The 22,832-nt window shown below is 42.1% G+C and overlaps 1 protein-coding gene across 1 annotated transcript in view; it reads left to right on the top strand.

Moving 5' to 3' along the window:
• Positions 1–22,832, top strand: part of dnah7 (dynein, axonemal, heavy chain 7) — a 92,202-nt gene that overhangs the window by 22,516 nt on the left and 46,854 nt on the right. Inside the window, exons 20-33 of the mRNA XM_071897834.2 lie at positions 2,064–2,262; positions 3,022–3,162; positions 4,509–4,721; positions 5,720–5,829; positions 6,677–6,845; positions 9,247–9,349; positions 9,660–9,787; positions 10,134–10,346; positions 11,700–11,798; positions 12,204–12,452; positions 14,807–14,956; positions 17,288–17,470; positions 20,685–20,861; positions 21,223–21,354. Of these exons, the coding sequence (XP_071753935.2) occupies positions 2,064–2,262; positions 3,022–3,162; positions 4,509–4,721; positions 5,720–5,829; positions 6,677–6,845; positions 9,247–9,349; positions 9,660–9,787; positions 10,134–10,346; positions 11,700–11,798; positions 12,204–12,452; positions 14,807–14,956; positions 17,288–17,470; positions 20,685–20,861; positions 21,223–21,354 (2,266 nt within the window). The remainder of the gene's footprint in view (positions 1–2,063; positions 2,263–3,021; positions 3,163–4,508; positions 4,722–5,719; positions 5,830–6,676; positions 6,846–9,246; positions 9,350–9,659; positions 9,788–10,133; positions 10,347–11,699; positions 11,799–12,203; positions 12,453–14,806; positions 14,957–17,287; positions 17,471–20,684; positions 20,862–21,222; positions 21,355–22,832) is intronic.

Genomic DNA, 22,832 nt, shown 5'->3' with positions numbered 1-22,832 from the left:
CAAACGGGTTTCTGCTGAGGAAACGGATCGTGCGCGAAGTGAAAGCGCGAGCAGATCTATAGGCTATGCTAAAATCAACAAAATAATAGCCAACAGCATCAGGGTCATTAAGTAAAAAAAAGGGGGTCTTCCCTCGTGGCGCCGGGCCCGGCTAGATCATTGATGGGTATAGTGGAATGGAGTGTATGTGGAGAGCAAGAAAATGAAAAGGCAAAAGCCACCCGGGGCGCACATGAGACACAACTGGGGAGGATTTACTAAATTGTTTTGAATGCAGTGTAATGTTTTGACCAATCAAGGGCGATGTGTGTGTGCGTCGGGTAGGCCTATGTTGTGCGTTGGGTGGAGGTAAGATGCCTTTGCAGTTTATTTTCATGACTTTTTGCTGGGCTGTGCTTTTTACATATTTACTGTGTTGTTTTTCTTGGTTGTAGGTTGCGTATTTAGCAATTGGCAATGTGTGATGATGGTTAACGGGACATGCACGTTGCGCATTTGGCATTGCGTAATGGTGAGAGGGACACGTAGTTTTTGGCATTTGGCATTGCGTAATGGTGAAGGCATTTGGCAACATTTTGGTAAACATTTTAATAGTAGATGATCCTATTTTTCTATTTTGCATGGTAACGTTGTGTGTGTGTGTTTGAGAGAGAGAGAGAGAGAACTGATTGATGCTGTGGGTCATTGTGTGGCAATAACAATGGGCATCATATTATTATTAGTTTTTGAGTTTGTATAACCCCCCCCCAAAAAAAAATAACATTGAGTTGGCAACCCTACGTGAAATAGTTGATAAAACGTGAGAACGTGTGGATGGGCGGCATTTATAGTTTTGCCCAGGGCGCCTGATTGGCACGCGCCGGCACTGTGTTTGTGTGCTGCTGCACGTCCCTGTGTGTGTAACAAGCAGAGTGTACGCGCGTTGTGCACCTGCCTATGTAGGCGCATTTTACTATCTGAATAATGCACCCTTTAAATAGCAGGAAAATACTGCGCCTTCCGCTTTCCGCTGCCTCAAGATAGCAATGCGCCAACAATGCGCCTGACCACACCTCATTTTAAGACCAACACGCCCATTGGCACACAGATGGGCGCAAGTACATTTGCTATTTAAACAACGTGGGCGCTGGGCGGGAAAATGACAACTGCGTCGGTCGGAAACTAGCAATGACACTTGCGCTGCGCTTTGCGCCAGGTGTAAGATAGGGCCCTTAGCCTTCATAATATTTTTCATGCAGACAAACAGTTGGGCTACATCTTCTCATTATGGCAATACGCAAAGTATTTCATAATGAGATACCTAGAAATGTATTTCTCCCCTTGATAATATGTACAGTATGCACCCACATTCAGGGATGTGATTTGTCTGTTTTTTTTGTAGAAGGATTTCAGTTGGTTTTTTTTCACAAACAATTTACACTCATCTCTGAAGGGAGAGAGGAAGAGGAAAAACCTTGTGTACAGCATGTCAGTCAAGAGGTGCTGGTATCAGCAAGGAAAACATAAACAGAGCAAAAGGAATTCCACATATGGCTGTAATTGCACACTTGAGACCCAGGACAATGGACTTGATACAAAAGGATCTTTTTATTTTAAAATCATAACGAGCTACGTGTTCCTCTTGTAGCTTCATCAGGCTCATTCAGGGTACAGGAAGTCAGATGTATAAATAAGGAAACGTGCCTCTTCATTAGCCAATAGGAATACGTGATTCAAACAACTATTAACATAATAAATTGCAAGTTTTCAAAATATGATTGGCAACAAACACTAATACATAGTATAAGTGTAGACCAATAGAGCACCCTCCCTCACCCACACAAAAAACACTCTTTTCTCAAGGTTTCCATTAACAAGTACAATAAATGTACAGACATTTGTCTTGGTGACATTGGTGCAGACATACTGACAACTTCCAGTTTCATCTGACACATGTCAACAGGATACAGTACAGTGGGTCAGTGGAACATATGGACACTAGACTAACACACTATGGACATTGAATGATACTTATATACATTTTACACCTAGTGGTTTGTCTTTCTTGCCTCTCTGTCCTCCAGGGTGCAGCCCCATCTGAAGAAGTGCTTTGAAGGCATTGCTAGCGTGGTGTTCACTGATGTGCTGGACATCACCCACATGAAGAGCAGCGAGGGCGAGGTGGTGCAGTTGCTGGACATTATCTCCACCTCCAAAGCCAGAGGCCAGGTGGAGAAGTGGCTTCTGGAGCTGGAGAACGGCATGACCGCCTCCCTGCATAAGGTGCTGTCTGGTACTTTCTTGGACTATTTGTTTCCAAAAATCTTACTTGTATATCCATCTTTCTCACTGGTGCATGGCAAGAATAACATTTTTATGTTCACAGCCCACACACAGCATTACTGCTTCCCAAAAATTTATATTTTTTTCCTTGTCCACAAAAATATATTTCAGACAGACAAAGAAGGTTTTGACAACTATGACCTCTCATAGCTCAGGCAGTTGTACCGCCATATTTTTAAAAGTTGTTTTCTTGTGTTGCTCCCATCAAAGTTGAGCTGCAGACCTATTTGAAGTGGAGAGTATTTAGGCCCATTTTTGATGTTTTGGTTCTTTGGTTTTGGAATTGTATATTGTATTTATAATTGTGTATTATATAGTAATATTGGTATTATTTTGGGATTGACTCAATACGAGTGAATTTGAATTAAAACCACCATGTTTAGTGTCAGGATATTTTCAGCCAAACTTAATCTGTCTAAACTTAATCTGTCCAAATACATGGATGAAGGGACCATGTAGAAAAATGTATGTTTCTGTAAGCCATTACCTATCTATATACTACTGTATACACTACTATAATAGTGTATCAATATATATTTATTAATATCATCATATTTCTATATAATTGTATATATACTTTTGTTTATTTTGAGTGTTGAGTTACAGGGTTTAAAATGGTTGAAAGTGAGCTCTGATGTTAGGGTTCCACTTGTAGCTGATTGAATTTAAAGCTCTTGTCCCTCCTATGGTCCATTTCAGGTAATTGGGGAGGCAATCGAGGCATACCCCAAGGACCAGAGGATCAACTGGGTGCGTGCCTGGCCAGGCCAGACCGTGCTGTGTGTCTCACAGGTCTACTGGACCAAGGACATTCACGAAGCCATCACCTCAGGAAAAAAGGTGTGCAAAGCCATGACTCACAGAAATAACTTAACTGTGGGCAGTGTCACTTGACCATCATCTAATTCAAAAGTACTTTAGCTTCACAACGTGGAGACTGAGGTGAGTGTGAACAGCAGCATTTAGTGCACTTGAACCTGTTAACTGGGCCGAACAGTTGGTTTGAACAAGCTTAAAGTAATGTTTCATGTATTGTTTTTAAGTTTTGTTTTTTTTACTGGTTTCTATCCCATTTTACCATTTCTCATGTCTGCCACTTTCATCGCTCTTTTGTGGGGTTTTTTTTTACAAATGTGCTTTGGCCTTGCTCTCTTACATTTTATTGTTTATTTTTAACTTTGTATTGTTGGTCATACTGATGCTGCTTTGCACTGTATTGTAGCACCTATTCACTGTTACTGTATTGTAACACCTTGTATTTTGTCTATTCTTTTATTTTTTTCTTGTGTGAAGCACTTCATGACCTCTGGTTTGAAAAGTGCTATATAAATAAAGTTTTACTTACTTTACAAAAGGTATTAAAGTCGAGATGAAACAGCATTTCGAAAGTATCTAACTTCCGTATCGTGACGTATTTCCGAGTGAAACAGGAAAGACAGGCGGGACATAACCTTGGGAGGAATTTGATTTGAACGTTGAAAAGTGGGCGTGTCATAACACCCGAAGACACACCGAAGTACCATGCTGTTGCTAGCTAGCAAACTAATGAATCTTAGCTCTGTGCGCTAAAAGTTGAAGATTGATTGATGGGTGGATGTCATGATATTATTGGTTGAAATTGGTTGAGTCCTGCTTACGTAAGCACACGGCATATTTTGTTTTACAGGAAGAAAACATGATTGAATTTTGATATAAGAATACAAAGAAATTGATTTTTTGTATTTTTTTTGGCATATGTTGTTAAATAGGTGCACAATATGACCGGGGGTGTGATCTAAAAGGGTTAAAAAGGCATTTTTCATTTCATCTCGACTTTAAATCTGTCAGATCAAATGAAGAGCTCAACTCTGTGGTCGTGAGCTGACACACCGAGGTCTGCTAACTAGTCACTGAATTTAAATACAGGTTTATGAAGCAGGACCTTGGAAGAATTACATTTAGAGCATGTCAATCATCTTCATATTACATGATTTTTTTTTTTTGCATATCCTTCTGAGACACACAAATGTATGTGTTTCACCACATAGGGAAGAACTCATAGATTCATGGACAAGTTAGCAGTGATGGACTTATTAGTTGTTGTAGGGATCGAACCTGTTACCTTCCAGTTATAGGAGGGGTCTTGATAGCTACCCTGCCTACTATTTAATCACATTACTCTCCCCCTCCCTCTTCCTCTCCTCCAGGCCCTAGATGCCTACCTGCAGCAGAACAACAGGCAGATTGACGACATTGTGACGCTTGTGCGTGGCAAGCTGTCCAAGCAGAACCGGGTCACCCTGGGCGCCCTGGTGGTGCTGGACGTCCACGCCAGGGATGTGCTGGCCTCGCTGGTCCAAAAGGGCATAAGTGATGAGAATGACTTTGAGTGGCTCAGTCAGCTGCGCTACTACTGGGTGGTATGTGAGATGGGTTACTTGTGCGTGGGGGGGGCAATAGGGGTATAGTGGGACTCGACTGTTGTTTAACAAAAGGTGATCTTGACTTGAGCTCACATGGGAAAATCAGATTGAATGTGGGTATATAGGATATAGCATGAATAACCCTTTGAAATACTTCTCATCAGTAAGGATTTTTAACTTGGGGCTTCCTTAAAGCACAAAAGATAATGCAGATTTTCATGTTATTGGTCTCTCTATAATGAAATATGTACATTTGCAAGATCAATTTTCTATTTAAATACTTTTAAATAGAAATACCTTTCCAACACAATGCCCTCTCCTCTCAGTAGATAAGAATGGCGTGATGTTTCAAACAGGCCACACCCACAGTGTGGCACAAGTGATATGGGCAAAACAAAAAAAATCGACATTTTCTGTGGTTGCTTTTTCTGTATTCTGATCATTTATGTTAAATGTATATGGTGTAAATAATGTGTTGTTACCTTTTCACAGTTATCAAAGACCTGCATCATCATTAAAATGTTTATTTTCTGGAAGTCACAAAATGCTAACAAGCTAGCAAACTTCCGTGCAAACTTCCGTTCAAGAGAGCAGTCATGCTAGCATTTTGAGACTTCAAGAAAAAACATTTTAATGATCTTGCTGTTGTTTGACAGTCACGGTTAGGGTAGGTAAGGACAAATTATTTACACCATATATATTTCACATAAATTATTAGAACACAGAAAAAGCAACCACAGAAAATGGCGATTTATTGTTTTGCCCATAGAAATTGAATAGCGTTTCGCACTTGTACCGTACTTTTTAGGCGTGGCCTTTTGGCCGCGTCATCGCCATTCTTATCGATATCAACCCTGTTCAAAATTGTGGCCTGTATTTCCCGCACATCAGGACAGAGAAATTAGCATCTCTCAGTATTTCCATCTTTACGTCATCATTTCTATGCATAATAATTAGCCAAGCATTGACCTCTGACCCCTGTCTTACCTGTGCAGGAGAACCGCCTCCAGACAAAGATGATCAATGCTGGTTTGGCCTATGGTTATGAGTACCTGGGGAACACCCCACGGCTGGTCATCACCCCGCTCACTGACCGCTGCTACCGGTAAAACTACTACACAGACACGCTTCACAGACCTAGCAACAATAGTTCACTGTTTGTCTTTTTCAGAAGTTTATTATTTATATTGTTGGGGATGCATGCATCTAAAATTCAAACTATGCTCAACTACAAGGGATAGAAACACTTACAATATATTTATAAGCAGTTGCTTATAGTAATGGTGAGTTTAGGGACTGGGGCCAGCTGGACGGGACTCGATGTCAAAAAGATCAGAAAGTAAAATGTCTAGCAGAGTACCGATTTGGGGCTAACTAAACCACAGACTCACTTCAGTTATGTCTTCAAAAAGGTGTGGGATAGGTGAGTTTTTACATATAATTTAAAAAACAAACTGTAACAGCAGTCAATTATCTACTGGATTGAGACAGGGTTATCAATTCACCAAACCACTAAAGGTATGGCCAAGTCCCTGCATCTAATATAATTTGCCAACAAAACTTAAGGGACACAATTTTTAGGGACAGAATATCATGCATTGCATCTATCAAAAATGTCTATATTTCATGGTAAAATAGGTTGGGGTGGGTTTCAAAGACCAGCATTTGGCAAAAACGGCCATCTGCCAGAATACAGCTCCAACAAGCCTTCCTGTGGGGAGGTTCTCATTCACTTCAAAATTTGTGTAATTTTGGAGTGTTTTTTGGCAAGCTGGGGTGGACCTGTTTTTCCTTGTTTCTGTCCATCAAGATATCATCACAAATATTAAGTGAGGAAACCAGAAACCCTCTATAATGGCCATCGTCACTGACAGGTCATTAGGCGTTACATGGTTTAGTCCTGACGGTACATTGACTGCCTTGTTAGATTAGATTTATTCCTTCTCCCTCAGCACTCTATTTGGAGCTCTCCACCTGCATTTGGGAGGGGCCCCTGAGGGTCCGGCAGGCACAGGGAAGACAGAGACAACCAAGGATTTGGCCAAAGCCGTGGCAAAGCAGTGTGTGGTCTTCAACTGCTCTGACGGACTGGACTACATTGCTCTGGGCAAGTTCTTTAAGGTGAGTACAGCACATACTCTCTAAAATCATTCATCAGGGTAAAAATAATGCTAATAAATGCTAATAAACTCCTGAAGCGTCATCAACAGGAATTGGCAGATTATATAGCGGACCTTGATCATCACTATGCTACCACTTAATCTCCAGAAAGGATAGGTATGCAGATTGAACTCGATTTGATAACCATAAGAGAGGTGGAGCAGCTTTTACTCTGGGCACAGGGCACTGTATACGAACATTGGGATAAGGCAGCCGTTTACTTGCCCATCAGTTAAAGAGTAGGTCAGCTTCAGAGCTAACAACTCAAATACAAGATAACAGTGGTACAATCATGACATACCCTGCAGAAATAAACAATGCCTTTGTCTTTTTTATTTTCAACTATATACATCTGAATTCTCAAAGCAGGGTTTACCTAAGATCACTTCTGAATATCGCCAAGATGCCATTAACAATCTCTGAAATCACAGATGCTATTAAACTGTAGAATTCTATAAGGAATTTGCAGGCCAACTTGCCCCTCTGCTATTAGAGATGTTTGAAAACTCATTTCAGCAAGGTTTGCTACCACCTAGTCTCACTCAGGACTCTCTTTCCATGATCCTTAAGATCGCTAGCTGTTCTTCATACCCCCTTGTCTCACTTCTAAACATAGAAGCAAAATTACTTGCAAAAGCACTTGCTTGTCGCCTTGAGACGCCTGTCCACCTTAATATCAAATGATCAAACAGGCTTCATGAAAAATAGACACTTCACAAATATTCAAAGGCTCCTTAACGTCATTCACACTCCATCCTCCTCTGCTAAGCAGGAGATAGTAATTTCAGTTGATGCAGAAAAGGCCTTCGACAACGTACAGTGTCACTGTCTGATCTTGGTAATATTTTTGTATTTAGGGACCATTTTGTTTCCTGGATTCGTCTGCTCTACTGTTCTCCTCAGGCATGTGTACAAACTTGTCCTGCTCTAAACACCTCCCGCTACGTTCAGACTGCAGGCAAAAGTGGCCCAAATCTTGGCCAATTTTTTCATAACAGTGTGAACAGCACAAATCACATGGAATCTGATCTTTTCAATTCTGATTTGGACCACTTTCATATGTGGTCCTAAATCAAATACAGGTCTGATTTTTTGCAATGCGACCTCAGTCTGAACAGTCATATCGGAATTCATGCGACTTTTACGTCACTCGAGATCGACATTCGTCACAATTCTGCGCTGGCGGGAGTCACTCGGTGAATACAAACATGGAAGACAGCTGCGATGGAGGTAGTCAGTGGAGGGACAGTGAGGTGTTAGACATCATAAGTATTTGGGGTGACACAACCCAACTCCTACACGCTTTCTCAGGGAGATGTGTCGCCTGAACTGAGTGTCTTGCTGCGAGAGTCTTGTGGAGAAGCGCTGACAGATGTAGTTAAAAGTAGCCCTTGACATCCTGAAATTTTGGATGAAATCTGTTTCAGTGAAGCCATTCACGTCACGATCCCACCACTCCTGGCTCCGACTCCGCGTCCACACACACCTCCGTACAGAAGTAGCAGCCATTGCTCCACAAAAAGCCATAATTAAAAATTTGGCTCTCTTTCTCATCATCGTCCTCGTTATCATCTGCTCACGAATTCGCTGGCTTCCACTGCACATCAACTTATAAATGAAACCGTAAACGCTGACTTCAGTGGCCTCCATGTTTACTTCCGTACGACAGCGTGCTGCATGTGACATCTTTGTTATTGTTCTTTTGCGCATGCGGGTCAGTTCAGAACCGTGACCAGTTCACACTGGAATCTGATATTGGCTACATTTAAAAAATAATGTGAACAGCCAAACAAAAAAATCGGATCTGAGCAATAAATCCAAATTGAGCACTAAGGCTTGCAGTGTGAACGTAGCCTTAAGGGGGACACAGCAGGGGTGCCCAGTTTTCCCAATTGCTTTTCGCTCTTACCATTGAGCTGTTATCAGTGGGAGTAAAGGCAGATGGACAATTTTCTACCCTTTTCACACAATTTCTAAGGTTCTCAACATGAATATTGGCCCAACTCCTGAAATTTTTGGTACACTAAAAGGAGACATGGTTGTAACTTCAAAGCAGGCTAATTTTATTGAAAATTAATTCTATGGCCAAGTTCGGGGTCTATGGTCAAGTTCTTCTCACAATGGGAGCCTTTATTCTCATATTTTGAAATGGTCTCACCTTATGAGATAGCCTTGTAGAGATGCAACATCTCCAAGGTTAAGTGATGACTTTTCAGTGAGAATGAATGAGAATTTAGAAATTATGAAATGTCACCTGCATTGTGCTATCAATGATACATACATGAGCTACAGTACCACCAAAGACATAAGAAATTGTTCTGTGACCAACTCTGACCAAACGTGTGTGCGTGTGTGTGACCAGGGTCTTTTGTCCTGTGGAGCCTGGGCCTGCTTTGATGAGTTCAACCGCATTGACCTGGAGGTGCTGTCTGTGGTGGCTCAACAGATTCTCACCATACAGAGAGGTTTGTATGTGTGTGTGTGTGTGTGTGTGTGAGAGTGTGCCAGAGCTTCACTCCAGTCTGGACCTCAATATGGAATATTCCTTAACAAACCCAAACTGAGCCAGAGGGTATAGATTTTTGCTAGCTCAAACTAAGCCTTGAAATTGCTAATCATTTCTGATGATGAATTGCTGATAGTACTTTGTAAAAGTATTTTTGAACCAGCCTGACCCAAACCCCAGTAATAAAGGTTTCTCCGCAGGGACAGTACGGTAGGGTTTGATGTAATTCATGTATGCAAGGGATTGTGAAAATGGATCTGTATGTCCAGGTATCACTGCCCATGCTGAGATGCTGATGTTTGAAGGCACAGAGCTAAAACTGGACCCCTCCTGTGCTGTCTTCATCACCATGAATCCTGGCTATGCTGGACGCTCTGAGCTACCCGACAATCTCAAGGTAACAATTTCTCTATCTCTCTCTCTCAATCTTTTTTGGTCTCCCTCTCTCTCTCCCCATCAGAGAAAATCAGAATTGGTCAGAGAGCTTCTTTCATGTCATGCTGTAGCAGAGCTATTCTGTTTTTATAGTAAGCGGGAGTTTAAATGCACATTCAGTGCACATGCAGGAACAGCTACACGTGCACACACACATCAACAAGCATACACATACACATGCATGTACAGACACCTAAAATCACCATGTCAGCACCATATTTTCATCTGAGCACAAGCACAGCCTAAATTCTAAAGGCCTTGAAATGAACAGCCTGCATCCATTCAGCAGAACTGTCTCTTCACACCAGGCTCTATTCAGGACTGTGGCTATGATGGTTCCGGACTACGCTATGATCGCAGAGATCGTGCTCTACTCGTGCGGCTTTGTGACGGCACGCCCCCTGTCGGTGAAGATCGTGGCTACCTACCGACTGTGTTCAGAGCAGCTGTCCTCGCAGCATCACTACGACTATGGGATGCGGGCCGTCAAGTCTGTGCTGACCGCCGCCGGAAACCTCAAGGTAGCTTACAATAGATTCACTGTCATAGGATGGGATTCTTTGTCATTTATCAGGAATTCCCTTTTTTTTCCCACGAAATACCTAATTTATGCTTAAATATTGTGCCATTACCAATAGGCCTAGATCTGCATGTCTGTTTTTTGGGTACTTTAGCAATGTGTTATACTGTTAATGAGTCAAAGTATTTTTAATAGAGACTTCTGTCTGATCTGGCTATAACAATGATGTTTAGTGAGATAAACTGGGTTATAGGTAGACTCTTGTGTAACACAGTTTTAGTAGAGTAGAATAATCTTTATCACCCTATGGTCTAAATAAGGCATTGGATCAAAGGAAAACTAGTGGGAAGAGTGCCTACTTGGTGTGTCAAATTTCTTAACTCTTTACTTTTTCTCCATCTGAGTTGAAGTAGTGCTGAGCAAGTTAAAAGGCAAACATGCAAATAAGCCTATGTCTAATTTCATGCCTCATCCCCAAAACAGATTTAGTTGAATTTTTAATGCAAAAGGAGGAGGTTTGTTTCAAGCATGACGCTAGTGCATACTAGTAGATTTGTGATACCATTGAGACTATATGCACTATTCATTTTCAATTGAAAATTAGAATTTCCATTACAACACTCTTAAAAGTGCATCTCGTTTTGGACAGCACACATTTGTTTTTACTTTTCAAGGCGACATGTGAAAATCTCGGTAGTGACATTATGTTGCCGTCACTGTGTCCGAAGAAGACTCAGTGTGTAATCTGAATATTGGTCCGAAAGCCCCTATTTCTATCTTCTTTCTACTATCACGATGACAAAACAGAGTGCAGTGAAGTGTGAGAAGGAAAGAAAAGAGCCGGCAGATTGGCTTTCAAAGATAAAGTTATCATCATGCACCTGCCTGCCTTGTATAAATAGGGGATATGTCCCCCCACCACCTTCCTTGCCTTGCCGCAAATGTTTTCAGGACTCATGTATGCATTCATGTCATTTTTACATCAATTTCTGTTCGGCCTCCGCTGGGACCCTAACCCTGTTGCCTTTTTCAAAATTACTTTTGGAAAGGAGAGGCGTGCGTTTAGCCTCCAAGCTAAAGCTGCAAACAGCACTGATGTCTCCTCTTGAATTGAAAGGGAGTGCATGTCAGCCACATGTGGCACAGAGAGACTTTAGAGTGACACTTTCCTCCATAAGGTCCCAAAATTCATCTGCCTGGCAAAGCCTTTCATTACATGGCTGTTCCTATTTTTTTCCCTCTGTGGATTTTCTTCATGCTCTGTATTTTTTTCTCACATTTCTCTCCTCTTTTCTCTCTCTCCTTCCCCACCTCCTCCTCCTCTCCCTGCTTGGGGGCGTTTGTTGTGTTGCAGCTGAGTTTTCCAGAGGAGAATGAAGACATCCTGTTGCTGAGGTCCATTATCGATGTCAATCTGCCCAAGTTCCTGGCACATGATCTGCCGCTCTTTGAGGTGCGATGGATTGGAGCTCTTCCTCTCTCATTTAGGGGAGCGGTTCAAATGAACCAATGTCAGCCCCTGTTAATTCCAGTCAATTCATGTGGAACCACGACACACAAGGGCAATTTAAGTCTGTTTGAATCAGATCAGTTCATTGGAGTGTGTTTGTTTTTGTGTGTGTGTGTGTGTGTGTGCGCGCGCATGTGAATGAGTGTGTGCATTGAGTGTGTGAGCATGTGTATGTTCCCTCATTTATCTAACTGTTCTCCAACTCCCTACCCATCTCAAGGTGTGTGTGTGTGTGTGTGTGTAAATGTGAGTGTTTGCATGTTTGTGTCTGGTATGTGTGTGTGTGTGTGTGTGCACGTGTGCACAAGATTCCTCTCTCACTCTCCTCCAACTCCCCCTCCATCTCAGGGCATCACCTCTGACCTCTTCCCGGGGGTCAAGCTGCCCAAACCAGATTACCGCATCCTGCTGGACGCCATCAAGGAAAACAGCCAGCGCATGAACCTGCAGGTTACGGAGTTCTTCGCTGAGAAAATCCTGCAGATCTTTGAGATGATGATTGTGAGGCATGGCTTCATGCTGGTGGGTGAGCCCTTTGGAGGCAAGACCTGTGCCTACCGTGTGCTGGCGGCGGCCCTGCACGACATCTGTGAAAAGGTACGGCACCAGATTAAATCTACCCATTGGGCTGTAGAGAATGATGGAGGCTGCACTTAAAAGCTGTTGACAAGTGGTAATACCAAGTAAATGCCTCAGATGGTGACAATGATGGATTAGAAGTTAGGAAAGAATTTTGATAGAAGATATAAGTTAAGTGATCTGAGTGTCCTGTGAACAAGACTAAGCACTCCATCAGTTGGTAATAGAAGTAGAGGGGAAATTACAAAAAAAAAACAGTTACAGAAAAAGGCATGTTAGGCCAAAATGTTTATGTCATCCCGCTTTATTCCTTGATTCCTGAAGTGGCACATTGTCCTGATCTATAGGCATTGCAAACCAATTTGTATTCTTGGTTGCATTCCACTAGTTGTCCTTTAGGTCCAACTGTTGCTCTCACGTATTTACCTGGTCAGTCTTTCTCAAGAATTTAGAAGAATAGCCTGATTTTCAGGTTGATTACCATGCATTTTTGAAAATGTATATTTATATAAGTTTTGAACGGGCTTTCTGGTCCCTTGGGACATGAAACTTGCTCAATGTATAAAGAACCATATAAGCCTTCACATCAAGTAAAAATATGCGTTTCATTGAATATCCAAGGCTTATCTGAGCTACATGCTTGGCCCAGGTAAACACATCCATCCAGCTGGTCAGAGCTATATTCTTTGTTTAGCAGTAATCGATCTCCCACTGAGGAGCAGAACTGGCTTGTTGTATTTACATGGCTGAGAGGGCTTTGAGGCAAACCACCAAGGAGACAGATGAAGGCCCGCTGATGGAACGCCCGGCAACGCCACATTCATCATCGTCGTCCTCGTCGCTGCACGTCCGCCCATCATGTCCGCCCTCCCTCCTCTCTCTCTCTATTTTTTTTCCAGCAGCCCTCCTTCCAATCCTTTTTAACGCGAGCTGACACCTCGTCTCTGAAATGCCGTTTGTTGCGGTTTTGGCTTTTCCTGCTCAGTTAGCAGAGGCTCTTTATCACACCGACAGTGATCTGCCAGGCGATTTATGAGACTTGGCAGAGGAAACGTGGTCAAATGAGTGGCTCCTCACACTGATCCAGACGCTTCTTTTTTTTTTCCTTTGTTTTCACCGTCTTTTCAAGATGGCTCCCTTATCTGTGAAGTAAAGGATTTCTTCTGTTAGAAGAATATAGAAGTGTGTAGCCATTAGTGTGTGTGTGTGTGTGTCTTTGGGCTCTATTTTCATGACAGCGGATGGTGGGGCTTTGCAGTTTGGTATTTTGGTGACTCAGCGTGAACTTGACTGCACCAAAGTGGGAGGAGAGGCGCAGTAGGGGGTGTGTCAGTAACGATCAAGCAGAACAGAGCAATTTTGGTGTCAAAGATTATGAGGATTTGCGCTTGCGCCTCCCGCCTGCTCAGACCAGGTCAGACCTGTGCTATTTTCATGGTTTTACCAAGCAATGTGTGCATGAACATATCCTATCCAAAAGCTTACCAAACATTTTGTGGATGTTATGTTGGCCAGTTTGACTTGACTAAATATAAATTCTTCAAGCAGAAAAAAATAAGGTCCAACATTTTTTTATAACTGTATACACGTGTGGCTGTGGTGTGAATGATTGTCATCCAACAAAGAACTGTCAGTATGTGCCATGATGCACGGAGTGGAGGTTGTGGAGGGGCCGCAAGCTCTATAGATATCAGGGACTGGCTGGTGGATTATCCCCTCCTATAGCCAAACTGTCCCTTCGGTTCGCCACCATCTACTGTTTTAGTCTTCGCCTAATATCATTGAACCGTTTCCTACATTTGGCAACAGTTTAACCAGGACCAGAGCAACACGGTAACCAAATGTGTTATCTCCTCCCAAGCCAATTTTATTTAAGTGTGGTTTAGGTGTGGTATATTTGCTCGGACAATTCTGCACCTCCAGCACAATGATATCAGTTTCCTCTTGGGAGAAGCTTTTGTGGCAGATTTGCTCTGGACTCTTCTCTTTATCACCAAATTGTTAGAGCGCCGTGGTGCAGAGCGCACTTCATTTAAAGGGAAGGAAAAGAGGTGATTTGATTGGTCAAGACTGACGCCAGTTCCCACTACACCTACTGATATTGTATTCCTCCTAATCCAACCCCATTTCCAACTGCACCACACTTTTGCCGATGCCTCTGGCCATGCCCTGTGCACTTGTGCTGTGCACCTCTGAATGCGCTTGTCCGCCGTGTGCCATTGATGCATGAAAATAGAGCCCTTTATCTGTATGTGTCTTTGTCCATGTACTGCATGTGTCTGTTATCTCTATGTGTCTGTTTGTATATGTGTTAATATATGCGTGTGTGTATATGTTTTTCTGTGTGCATCTTTGTGCGTGTGTCGAACCAGGGTCTGATGGATGAGAACCAGGTGCAGATCACAGTCATCAACCCCAAGTCGATCACCATGGGCCAGCTGTACGGACAGTTTGACCCTGTCTCTCACGAGTGGTCTGATGGCATCCTCGCCGTCAGCTACAGAGCCTTCGCCATCTCACAGGTAAGATAGCTGCCCATGAGCATCCCAGTGACCTCCAGTGGAGTCACAGCTCAAACAGGTTTAGGTTCAGACACAAAAAAATCAATTGGTCAATCAATCAAATGACAGACAGACAGACATTCAATCAATCTTCACTTAACCACGGCAGGTTTACTGAGCGTGCTTTGATTCAGCAGCACGCTTCACACACTTCACATATAGATGCACACATTCACGCCTGAGCTGTGCAGTAAAGCCACACACCGCCTCTTCTGCTGTTGGTCACTGAGCAGTTGGAGGATTAATTACCTTGCTGTAGATTATAGGAGGGGTGGCGGATGTAGTGAAACCATTTGCTGTTATTATCTATGTGTGTGTTTGAGTTTATGATAATTTTGCTCTGAAATCTGCTCAGTCATTGTGTCTGTCACGTGGCATGGAGCTACTTACGGTCTTGAAAATGATCTGTGACTGATGCGAGACAGCAGTGTTACAGTGTTTGCTTAGATTTAGAGAGACGTATGAAACATTGATCATGTTGTAGCCTGTCAAAACTGGATATGGAAGTGACATTGCTAACATTTTTGTAAATGCCCATGTGTCAGGACGCAAGCCCAGTAGCCATTCATCTCTGCTTTACTTTATCAGTGTTCATCATCAGTACTTTGTCCCATTCAAATCACAACTGACATGAAAAAAGCCATGATTAGTGTATCACGGAATGACTCTTTTCAAAGTAATGACATTGTAACTGCCACATAATGCTGTCATAGATCATCGACTTTTAAACTGTAGCTGTCTCTATGGAAACAGGGATTTGAAGCCGCTTTATGCCACCATCCAAAGCAAAGAATATTTTTATGCTATTTCTGTATGAACTCCATTGTAACTCCATTGTAGCTGCCATGGACTTGTCTGGGACCGACCCTTGCTCAAAATAGGCATTCAGGCTACTTCCTCGCTAGGCAGCACCACAATGACAGTGGAGATGTGGAATTATTCTACTGTGCTACAGCTATGTGCGTCCTTCTTAAAATGAGATTGAGATGTAGGTGCACAGATCAACATTTCCCATGGCGACGTTCCAATTAGTTGGAAGCTAGTAGAGAGAGAGGCTGGGAGATGTGGGTGGAGGAATGACAGAATTAACAAAAGAAACTTTTTTCTGTCTCGTTAAATTTAGATCTTTAAAAATTCTCTGTTCAAATAAACACACACACACAATTTACAGATGGCAGCCTAGGCATGCTATGATGCCATTTAATTTGTTTTTATGAATTTGCCCTTTTCTGAAATTGTTTCCAAATGAACTTGTCATTTTAAAATGTCTCTCTATATATAAAGTTGTCATTCTCCAAAGTGTTTTCTTGTCTATGAAAAAGGAGTGTGAGAATTAGGCATGACAGCCTAGGCCTCACAGATGCAGTGAAAATATGCTGCAGAATAAGGCCTGCCTTCTTTTGGTTATAAAAAGTCTCCTTTTCCTCTGTGGACAAAGGTATTATCTCGTCTTGCTCTTCCTCTGCATCAAATTTCACTGAACTCCAGTTTTTCTGTTAATCTGAAGTCAGCAGCAGCGTAGTGTATTAAACCCTCTGCATACACAATGTAATTATTCTATTTTTCAGGGGGGGGGGTAGATGTTTCAGTGCCAATGCTCTCTGTCAGATCATTACATTACAGCATCCTCGCTTCCCTCTCGAGCACCAGATGGCCCCAGCCCAGGCATCTCCATTTGTTTATATTACAACAAATCAATTTAAAGCAAAACTCTTGCCAGCCCATCTAACTGGAGAATTGACGCTTGGTGTCAACCTCCATTATGACTGTGTAGGTGTTAATTTCATTCACTTCAGCAAACACGCTCCACTTCGATGATAATGTACAGGAGTCTTTTCGTGACCTTGGAAGTGTGCCAAGGGATTTCTGTTAGCAGGAAAGGAATGAATATGTGCGTATGATTAATCCATGCAGGCACTGTCTTTAAACCAAGTCGTATAAAACAAGAGATCTTTGTATGTACTGTTCAGCTTTTCTTCCAAACTTTAAAGCTCCACAAATACTTTGCAAATTCCTCTTGAATGTTTTAGTACTGCAGGGGCCAACCTCCTGGAAAGTTAAGCTTGACTCTTCCTTGAAGTAAGAATTCTCCTCAAGGTTTAAAACAATAAAATATGTCCTATCATCTGAAGGTAAAGAGGTGATCAGTAATTGAACTGTCTTAAGTTTTATTCTTTCTGTCTGTCTGTCTGTATGTATATGTGTTAGACATAAGATTTAAAAAATAAATAAAATTCAAAAGTGAAAATGTACCTTCAAGGTCCAAGCAAACCTGTTTCTTGTCCTTCTCAGAGCCCAGACAGGAAATGGCTGATCTTTGACGGCCCAGTCGACGCGGTGTGGATCGAGAATATGAACACTGTGCTGGACGACAACAAGAAGCTGTGTCTGATGAGCGGTGAGATCATCCAGATGTCCCCGCAAATGAGCCTCATCTTCGAGCCCATGGACCTGGAGGTGGCCTCGCCCGCCACGGTGAGAAGCAGCTTAACTTGGACCTCTACCAAGGGCTCCTTTCTAGTTCATCTCAGTGTTTCCTGGGTATCTGTTTTGTAGCAGTGGTGGTTGGAGTTAATTTTCGGATATGGTGCCGCATCCATCCCCATTTTGGATCTAATCCAGGATGCAGCACCATAGCTGTTCTTATTTGGAAACTTGGTGACAGAAAACACAATTTCTTAACACTGAGCTAGCAATGATGGTAGTTTTCTTCATATGGTGCCACACCACTGCTGAATGAATGGCAGGAAACACTGTCATCTTATTCTAGTGCTTAACAATTAATGGGAATGGACTACTTCCGATCAGAGATGCTGGTCAGAACCTGCAACTGAAAATAGTACAAAATATATCATCTTACATTACAACACATGGTCTTATCATTCTTCTAATTATCAGTCACTTACTTCAACTACCAGACCAAAACCTTGAGAACTGCCAACTGCCAACAGCCTATTTGAGCCTGTACAGTACATGTACATATTCTGTTAGGTACTTTTTTAGTAGAGTAAGAAGGCATGAGCAGCATCAGATAGGATTTACAAGTAGTTCTCTATGTTTATTTTAACCTCCATGTAGTACCAGATGGGTGGGTAAATCAGATAGTGCCAAGTTAGTTTAGGCTCAAGGAAAAGGGTGCTAAATTTACTACCAATACTTTATTGTGATTGGCTAAACTTAATGTCTCTCATTGTACTGACCTATGTGGCAAATCCCACCCATCTGGCACCTATGTAGGCTAAAACAATTTGGAAAATAGTATTTGGCCTAAGTCTGATACGGATATTGTAAAGATGTGCAGGAAATGATCTGAAATTATCTGTTTATATGGTAAGTCTCTCTGCAGCCTGATGTACCACCAGGCCACTCTGTGTTCTTGCCAGATAATTCTGTATTTCTGTATTACTGCATTACTTCCCACAGTGTAAATGTTGGAGACAAACACAGTGGCAAACCCCAGTCTCTCTGATGTCACTGGATGTAAAGAATCAGAGTGGCATTTTGATAAACAGGAGCGACGCATAATGAACCAAGGTGTCCGTCTTGACGGACTGTCAGAGTGCTGTCACTGAACGAAAGCCAACCCTCTTAGCTCATAATTACACTGGCACAATTACAGACACAGGAAGATCAATGACTCTGTTATACAGATGCCCTCACTCATGAAGCCTCTCTCTCTATCTTGGTCTCTCTCCCCATGTCTGTCTCTCCCTCTCTGTCATCTTTAATTATTCATGTTGGTGGCCATAACCTGTTGTTGTCTGCTGTGATTTTCAGTGATCTACCTATGTAGTGTAGAGTCTATCAAAAGAAAAAAGTGCAGTGCACATTTTGTGTGGGTGCTATCTATGACACAGGGGGGTAAAATAATGTTTGCACATTTTTAGCATTTGCTTAATCTTGATTGGAGTGTTAGTTGGGTGTAAGTAGTTTAGTATACTTCACTGTGATTGACCACATATCTGAATTGTCCTAATAGGGGTTGAACAAGCATTTAGAATAATTTGTAAATAGTATTTGACCCAGCTCTGTACCCTAACTGGAGGGTTTTTTGTGTTCATGCCCTGACCGAACACTATTTTTCCTCCGTAGATATATCATCCAAGGTCTAGGCCGTACAACAGTAGAACATTTTATCTCATATCTTATCAAATGCAATGCAGACACATTTCAGGTATGGAGAAAAAAAAAAACATTGTTCTAAGTTGCTTGTAATCAGATGCTACAGAGATAAAATGATTTTGGTTGGTGTCTTTCGCTGGTCAGATGTGCTGTAGACTGCACTCTGTCAAGGCAACTTTTTGAAGCTGTTTCAAAGATGCTCAGAGAAAAATCTAGCAGAGGCTCTTTATTAAGCCAGAAACATCCCAAACAGGGGATAGCGATCAGGCGCCTCTACTTTATCCTGTTAAATCTACAGCTCTTCCACTGGATAAAAACAGCTTTGTGACGATGTCTGCTATTGTTCCTGAGACAGGAGCACAGGACAGTTCATTTTTAATTGTACCTTTCCTTAATGTTGCTCCTCTGTTGTGAGGCAAAAACAAAGGCCTTTGCTTGCAATGCAACACTTGGAGAGACCGCCTTCGCATCTCCCACCTCTCCTTTTTTATCAAACAGGCCTCTATTTTGGTCTCCCCATAGCCTGCTGTCTATTTCTTTCATCCTCTTGAAGGCAGCGGCATCAAAACTTTTTGTGATCACAGTTGAACACCCCCCCTCCTCCTCCTCAGTCTCTTTCTGTGCACCGCTTATCTCTCTCTCTTTCTCTCTTTGTCGATAAAAGTTATCTTCTCCCTTTACGTGGTGTCTCACCAGCTTTCTCTTCACTTTCTTTTTTCCCCTCTATCATATCTCTATGTAATTTAACTACAGCTCAAATTTCTTCCCTCCATCTCTGCTCATCTTTCCTCTTTTCTTGATCTTAACCTGTTCTCCTATGTGAAGCTCTTTCTTAGATGGGGCTTAGAGTTATGGGATCTCATTAGAGGCTACTCTGTGGAAAGAGGTGATCTCCCAACACTCAAGGGTGTAACAAAGAGTTCAAGCCCTTGTACCCCTGTAAAAATAGTCAGCCGGCGCTTTGTCTATCACACACACACACACACGCACACTTTCACACTGTTAGCAGCAATTTCAAATGAAAAAAAAAAGAAAAACAAATGTAAGAGAAAAGAAGAGATGGGTGAGAGCAGATATGTCATTAGGGTTATCAAGTAAGCGCATCCCATCATAGCTGTTGTGTTGAATCAGGACCACAACACCCCCAGAAAGCTCAACAGTAAGTTGTGGCATACCAGAACACACACACTCAACACTTATCAGAAGTATGCTTACCTACACTGCACTGTATCTACACTTATACTTACACCTAGTTCACGCCCTCGCACCCAATAATTTACTGATAATTAAATTAGTGTCACCAACTTGGTTAAAGGGATGGCTGAGCCTACTGGCCCACTCAGCACAATGTGTGTGCACATGCCTATCTTTACTGAATGTGCATGTGAGACCCTGTTGTCCTCATACCATGAGTACCAGTATGTATTGTAAGTAAGTTGCCAATAAGTCAGTCCCACTGAGACAAATTCCAATACATTAATTGTACTTGACGATTACAGTAAATTGAGTCTGATTCAGATGTGTTTTCATCTGATTCAGCACATGTATGCGTGTGTTTGTGTGGCAGGTGTCTCGCTGTGGTATGATCTACATGGAGCCCCACATGCTGGGCTGGCGGCCTCTTATGCTGTCCTGGCTCAATACCCTGCCCACCACAGTCAGCACCATGCACAAGGACCTCATCACCAGCCTCTTTGACCGCATACTGCCTGCCTGCCTACAGCTCATTCGGAAGGCCACCAAGGTACTGAACTGTTGGAACCATCATAAGTAAATTAATTTTCCAGCTGGCAATGGTTTTCACATTAATGATAGATGCTCAGTACACAAAAGTACATATGTCGCTTTGCATGTAGAATATTTTTTTCCCGCCATTCCAAGTTCCATGTTACAGAAAATGAGAAAATTTGACATTGATTTATATTCTGTCTTGTATGTTTTGGAAGCAAATATAATTTTAGTTTTTACTTTTATTTCAGCTAACAGAAATGTTTTCCGACGGCCAGTTTTAGTCAACTATAATAACCTTTCCCTGTCCAAATCCGATTCCAATTATATTTAGAGAGCGCTTTTGATATGGCTTGTCTCTTTGTGCTTGGTTTCAGGAGCTGTCCCCAACCTCTGACACCAACTTAGTCAAGTCCCTGATGAACCTGATGGACTGCATGATGGATGAGTTCCACGATGAAGCCAAGATGAAGAGCATGAATGAAAGGGATATTTGCTCCTGGTTGGAGGTGAGACGGTGGTTTGCAAAGGGATGGGGTGGAATATGGACCCTGGTTTGGGTATGAGGGTTAGGGTTACAAAGAAGATTATTCTGCCATATACCAAGTATTAACATACCTGCAAACTTGCCACTACTAAACTTTATACCAGCAGGCATGCTACTAACAAACAAATATTATTCAACCAGTATGCCAATAAACATACTGCTAACAAACAATACATCAACAACCATGCTACAAATGCTAACAAACCAATATACCAATACACCAGCATTCCCTACCCTGTAAACTTTCCTTTGTGTCTTTTTGCCCCTGTCAGCTCTGCACACAATGCCTAATTCACCTAGTAGTGTTAAAGGTGACTTTGCCACAAACCCTTGGCATCCAACCTCCATGGGGAACACTCTAGCTCTGCTCCACCTCCGCTACCAACTCAGTATACCTAAGCATTTTGCTTTAATGTGCCTCATCAACAATACAGTGTCATCCCATGGCACCGTGAGTTCCACAAATACAAAATCCACTGCACCTCTGATTGTGAAATTTGCATTAAAAAATAATCTTCAACTATAGAGTGAAATTGTGTAGTTTGCAGTCATATTCCCCTGTCACTATTTGCATACATCATACTGAAAACCAACCAAAATATTCCAATACAGTCAAGAAATTAGGAAGCCTGGTTAGTGCCATGCTCTATGCATTGAGCTACACATGACCTTTATGTAGACAGAGGTCCTTACCATTATCTGTTGCCTGACTCATTTCTATTCAGACTGCTGTTACCCTTAGAGCCGCTTTGCAATCTCAACTCGGTAAATTCAGAAAATAAGTTGTGAACTCATTTAATAGAAAACGAAAGAAGAAAGAGTCCAACCACGTCTTTCTTTGGCCAAACAACAAACTAAGATATGCACTCTATTGCCACAGAGGCTGCCTTTTCCCTTTTAAAAATAACATCCTAATCAGGTCTGCCTCCACACAGGCCCACAAAGAGCAGCAGAGTTTTAGCAGATGAGCCCTTTCTCTCGCCCCCTGCATGAGTTCCAATTGATTTCTTTGCCTCTGAATCATATCTTCAGAAAGCAATGCTATTATCCCCCTGTGGCACACTGTGCTGATGAATGCCTTTCAACCCCCCCTCCCATGTTTCTCAACCAGTCATTATCAAAGTGTTGAATTAATCAGCCTTTTAACAGCAGGGGCGATCACCGTGCTGCCAAGACTCATTTCCAATTCTTATTTCTGCTGCTTTTCAAGCAAAGGCATCTCTCCTCTGTGGATCCGGGTGTTTGTCTCATAATAATATATGTACAACATTGGTTGAGACATTTAGGTTGCCACAAATTGCAATCATAGTATTTAGCAAGCCTCATCTATGGACTTGGGATTTTTGAGTTTTTGTTTAATAGCATCTCATTATGTAGTCGGCTGCTCATTTGTGTTTGTATGTTTCACACCACACGCGACATCTTGAAATATTAAGTTTG

This window comes from Centroberyx gerrardi, chromosome 10 (genome assembly GCF_048128805.1).
Source record: "Centroberyx gerrardi isolate f3 chromosome 10, fCenGer3.hap1.cur.20231027, whole genome shotgun sequence".
NCBI lineage: Eukaryota > Metazoa > Chordata > Actinopteri > Beryciformes > Berycidae > Centroberyx > Centroberyx gerrardi.
Note: the sequence above shows the minus strand (reverse complement) of the source record. Positions and strands in the feature narration are given on the sequence as shown.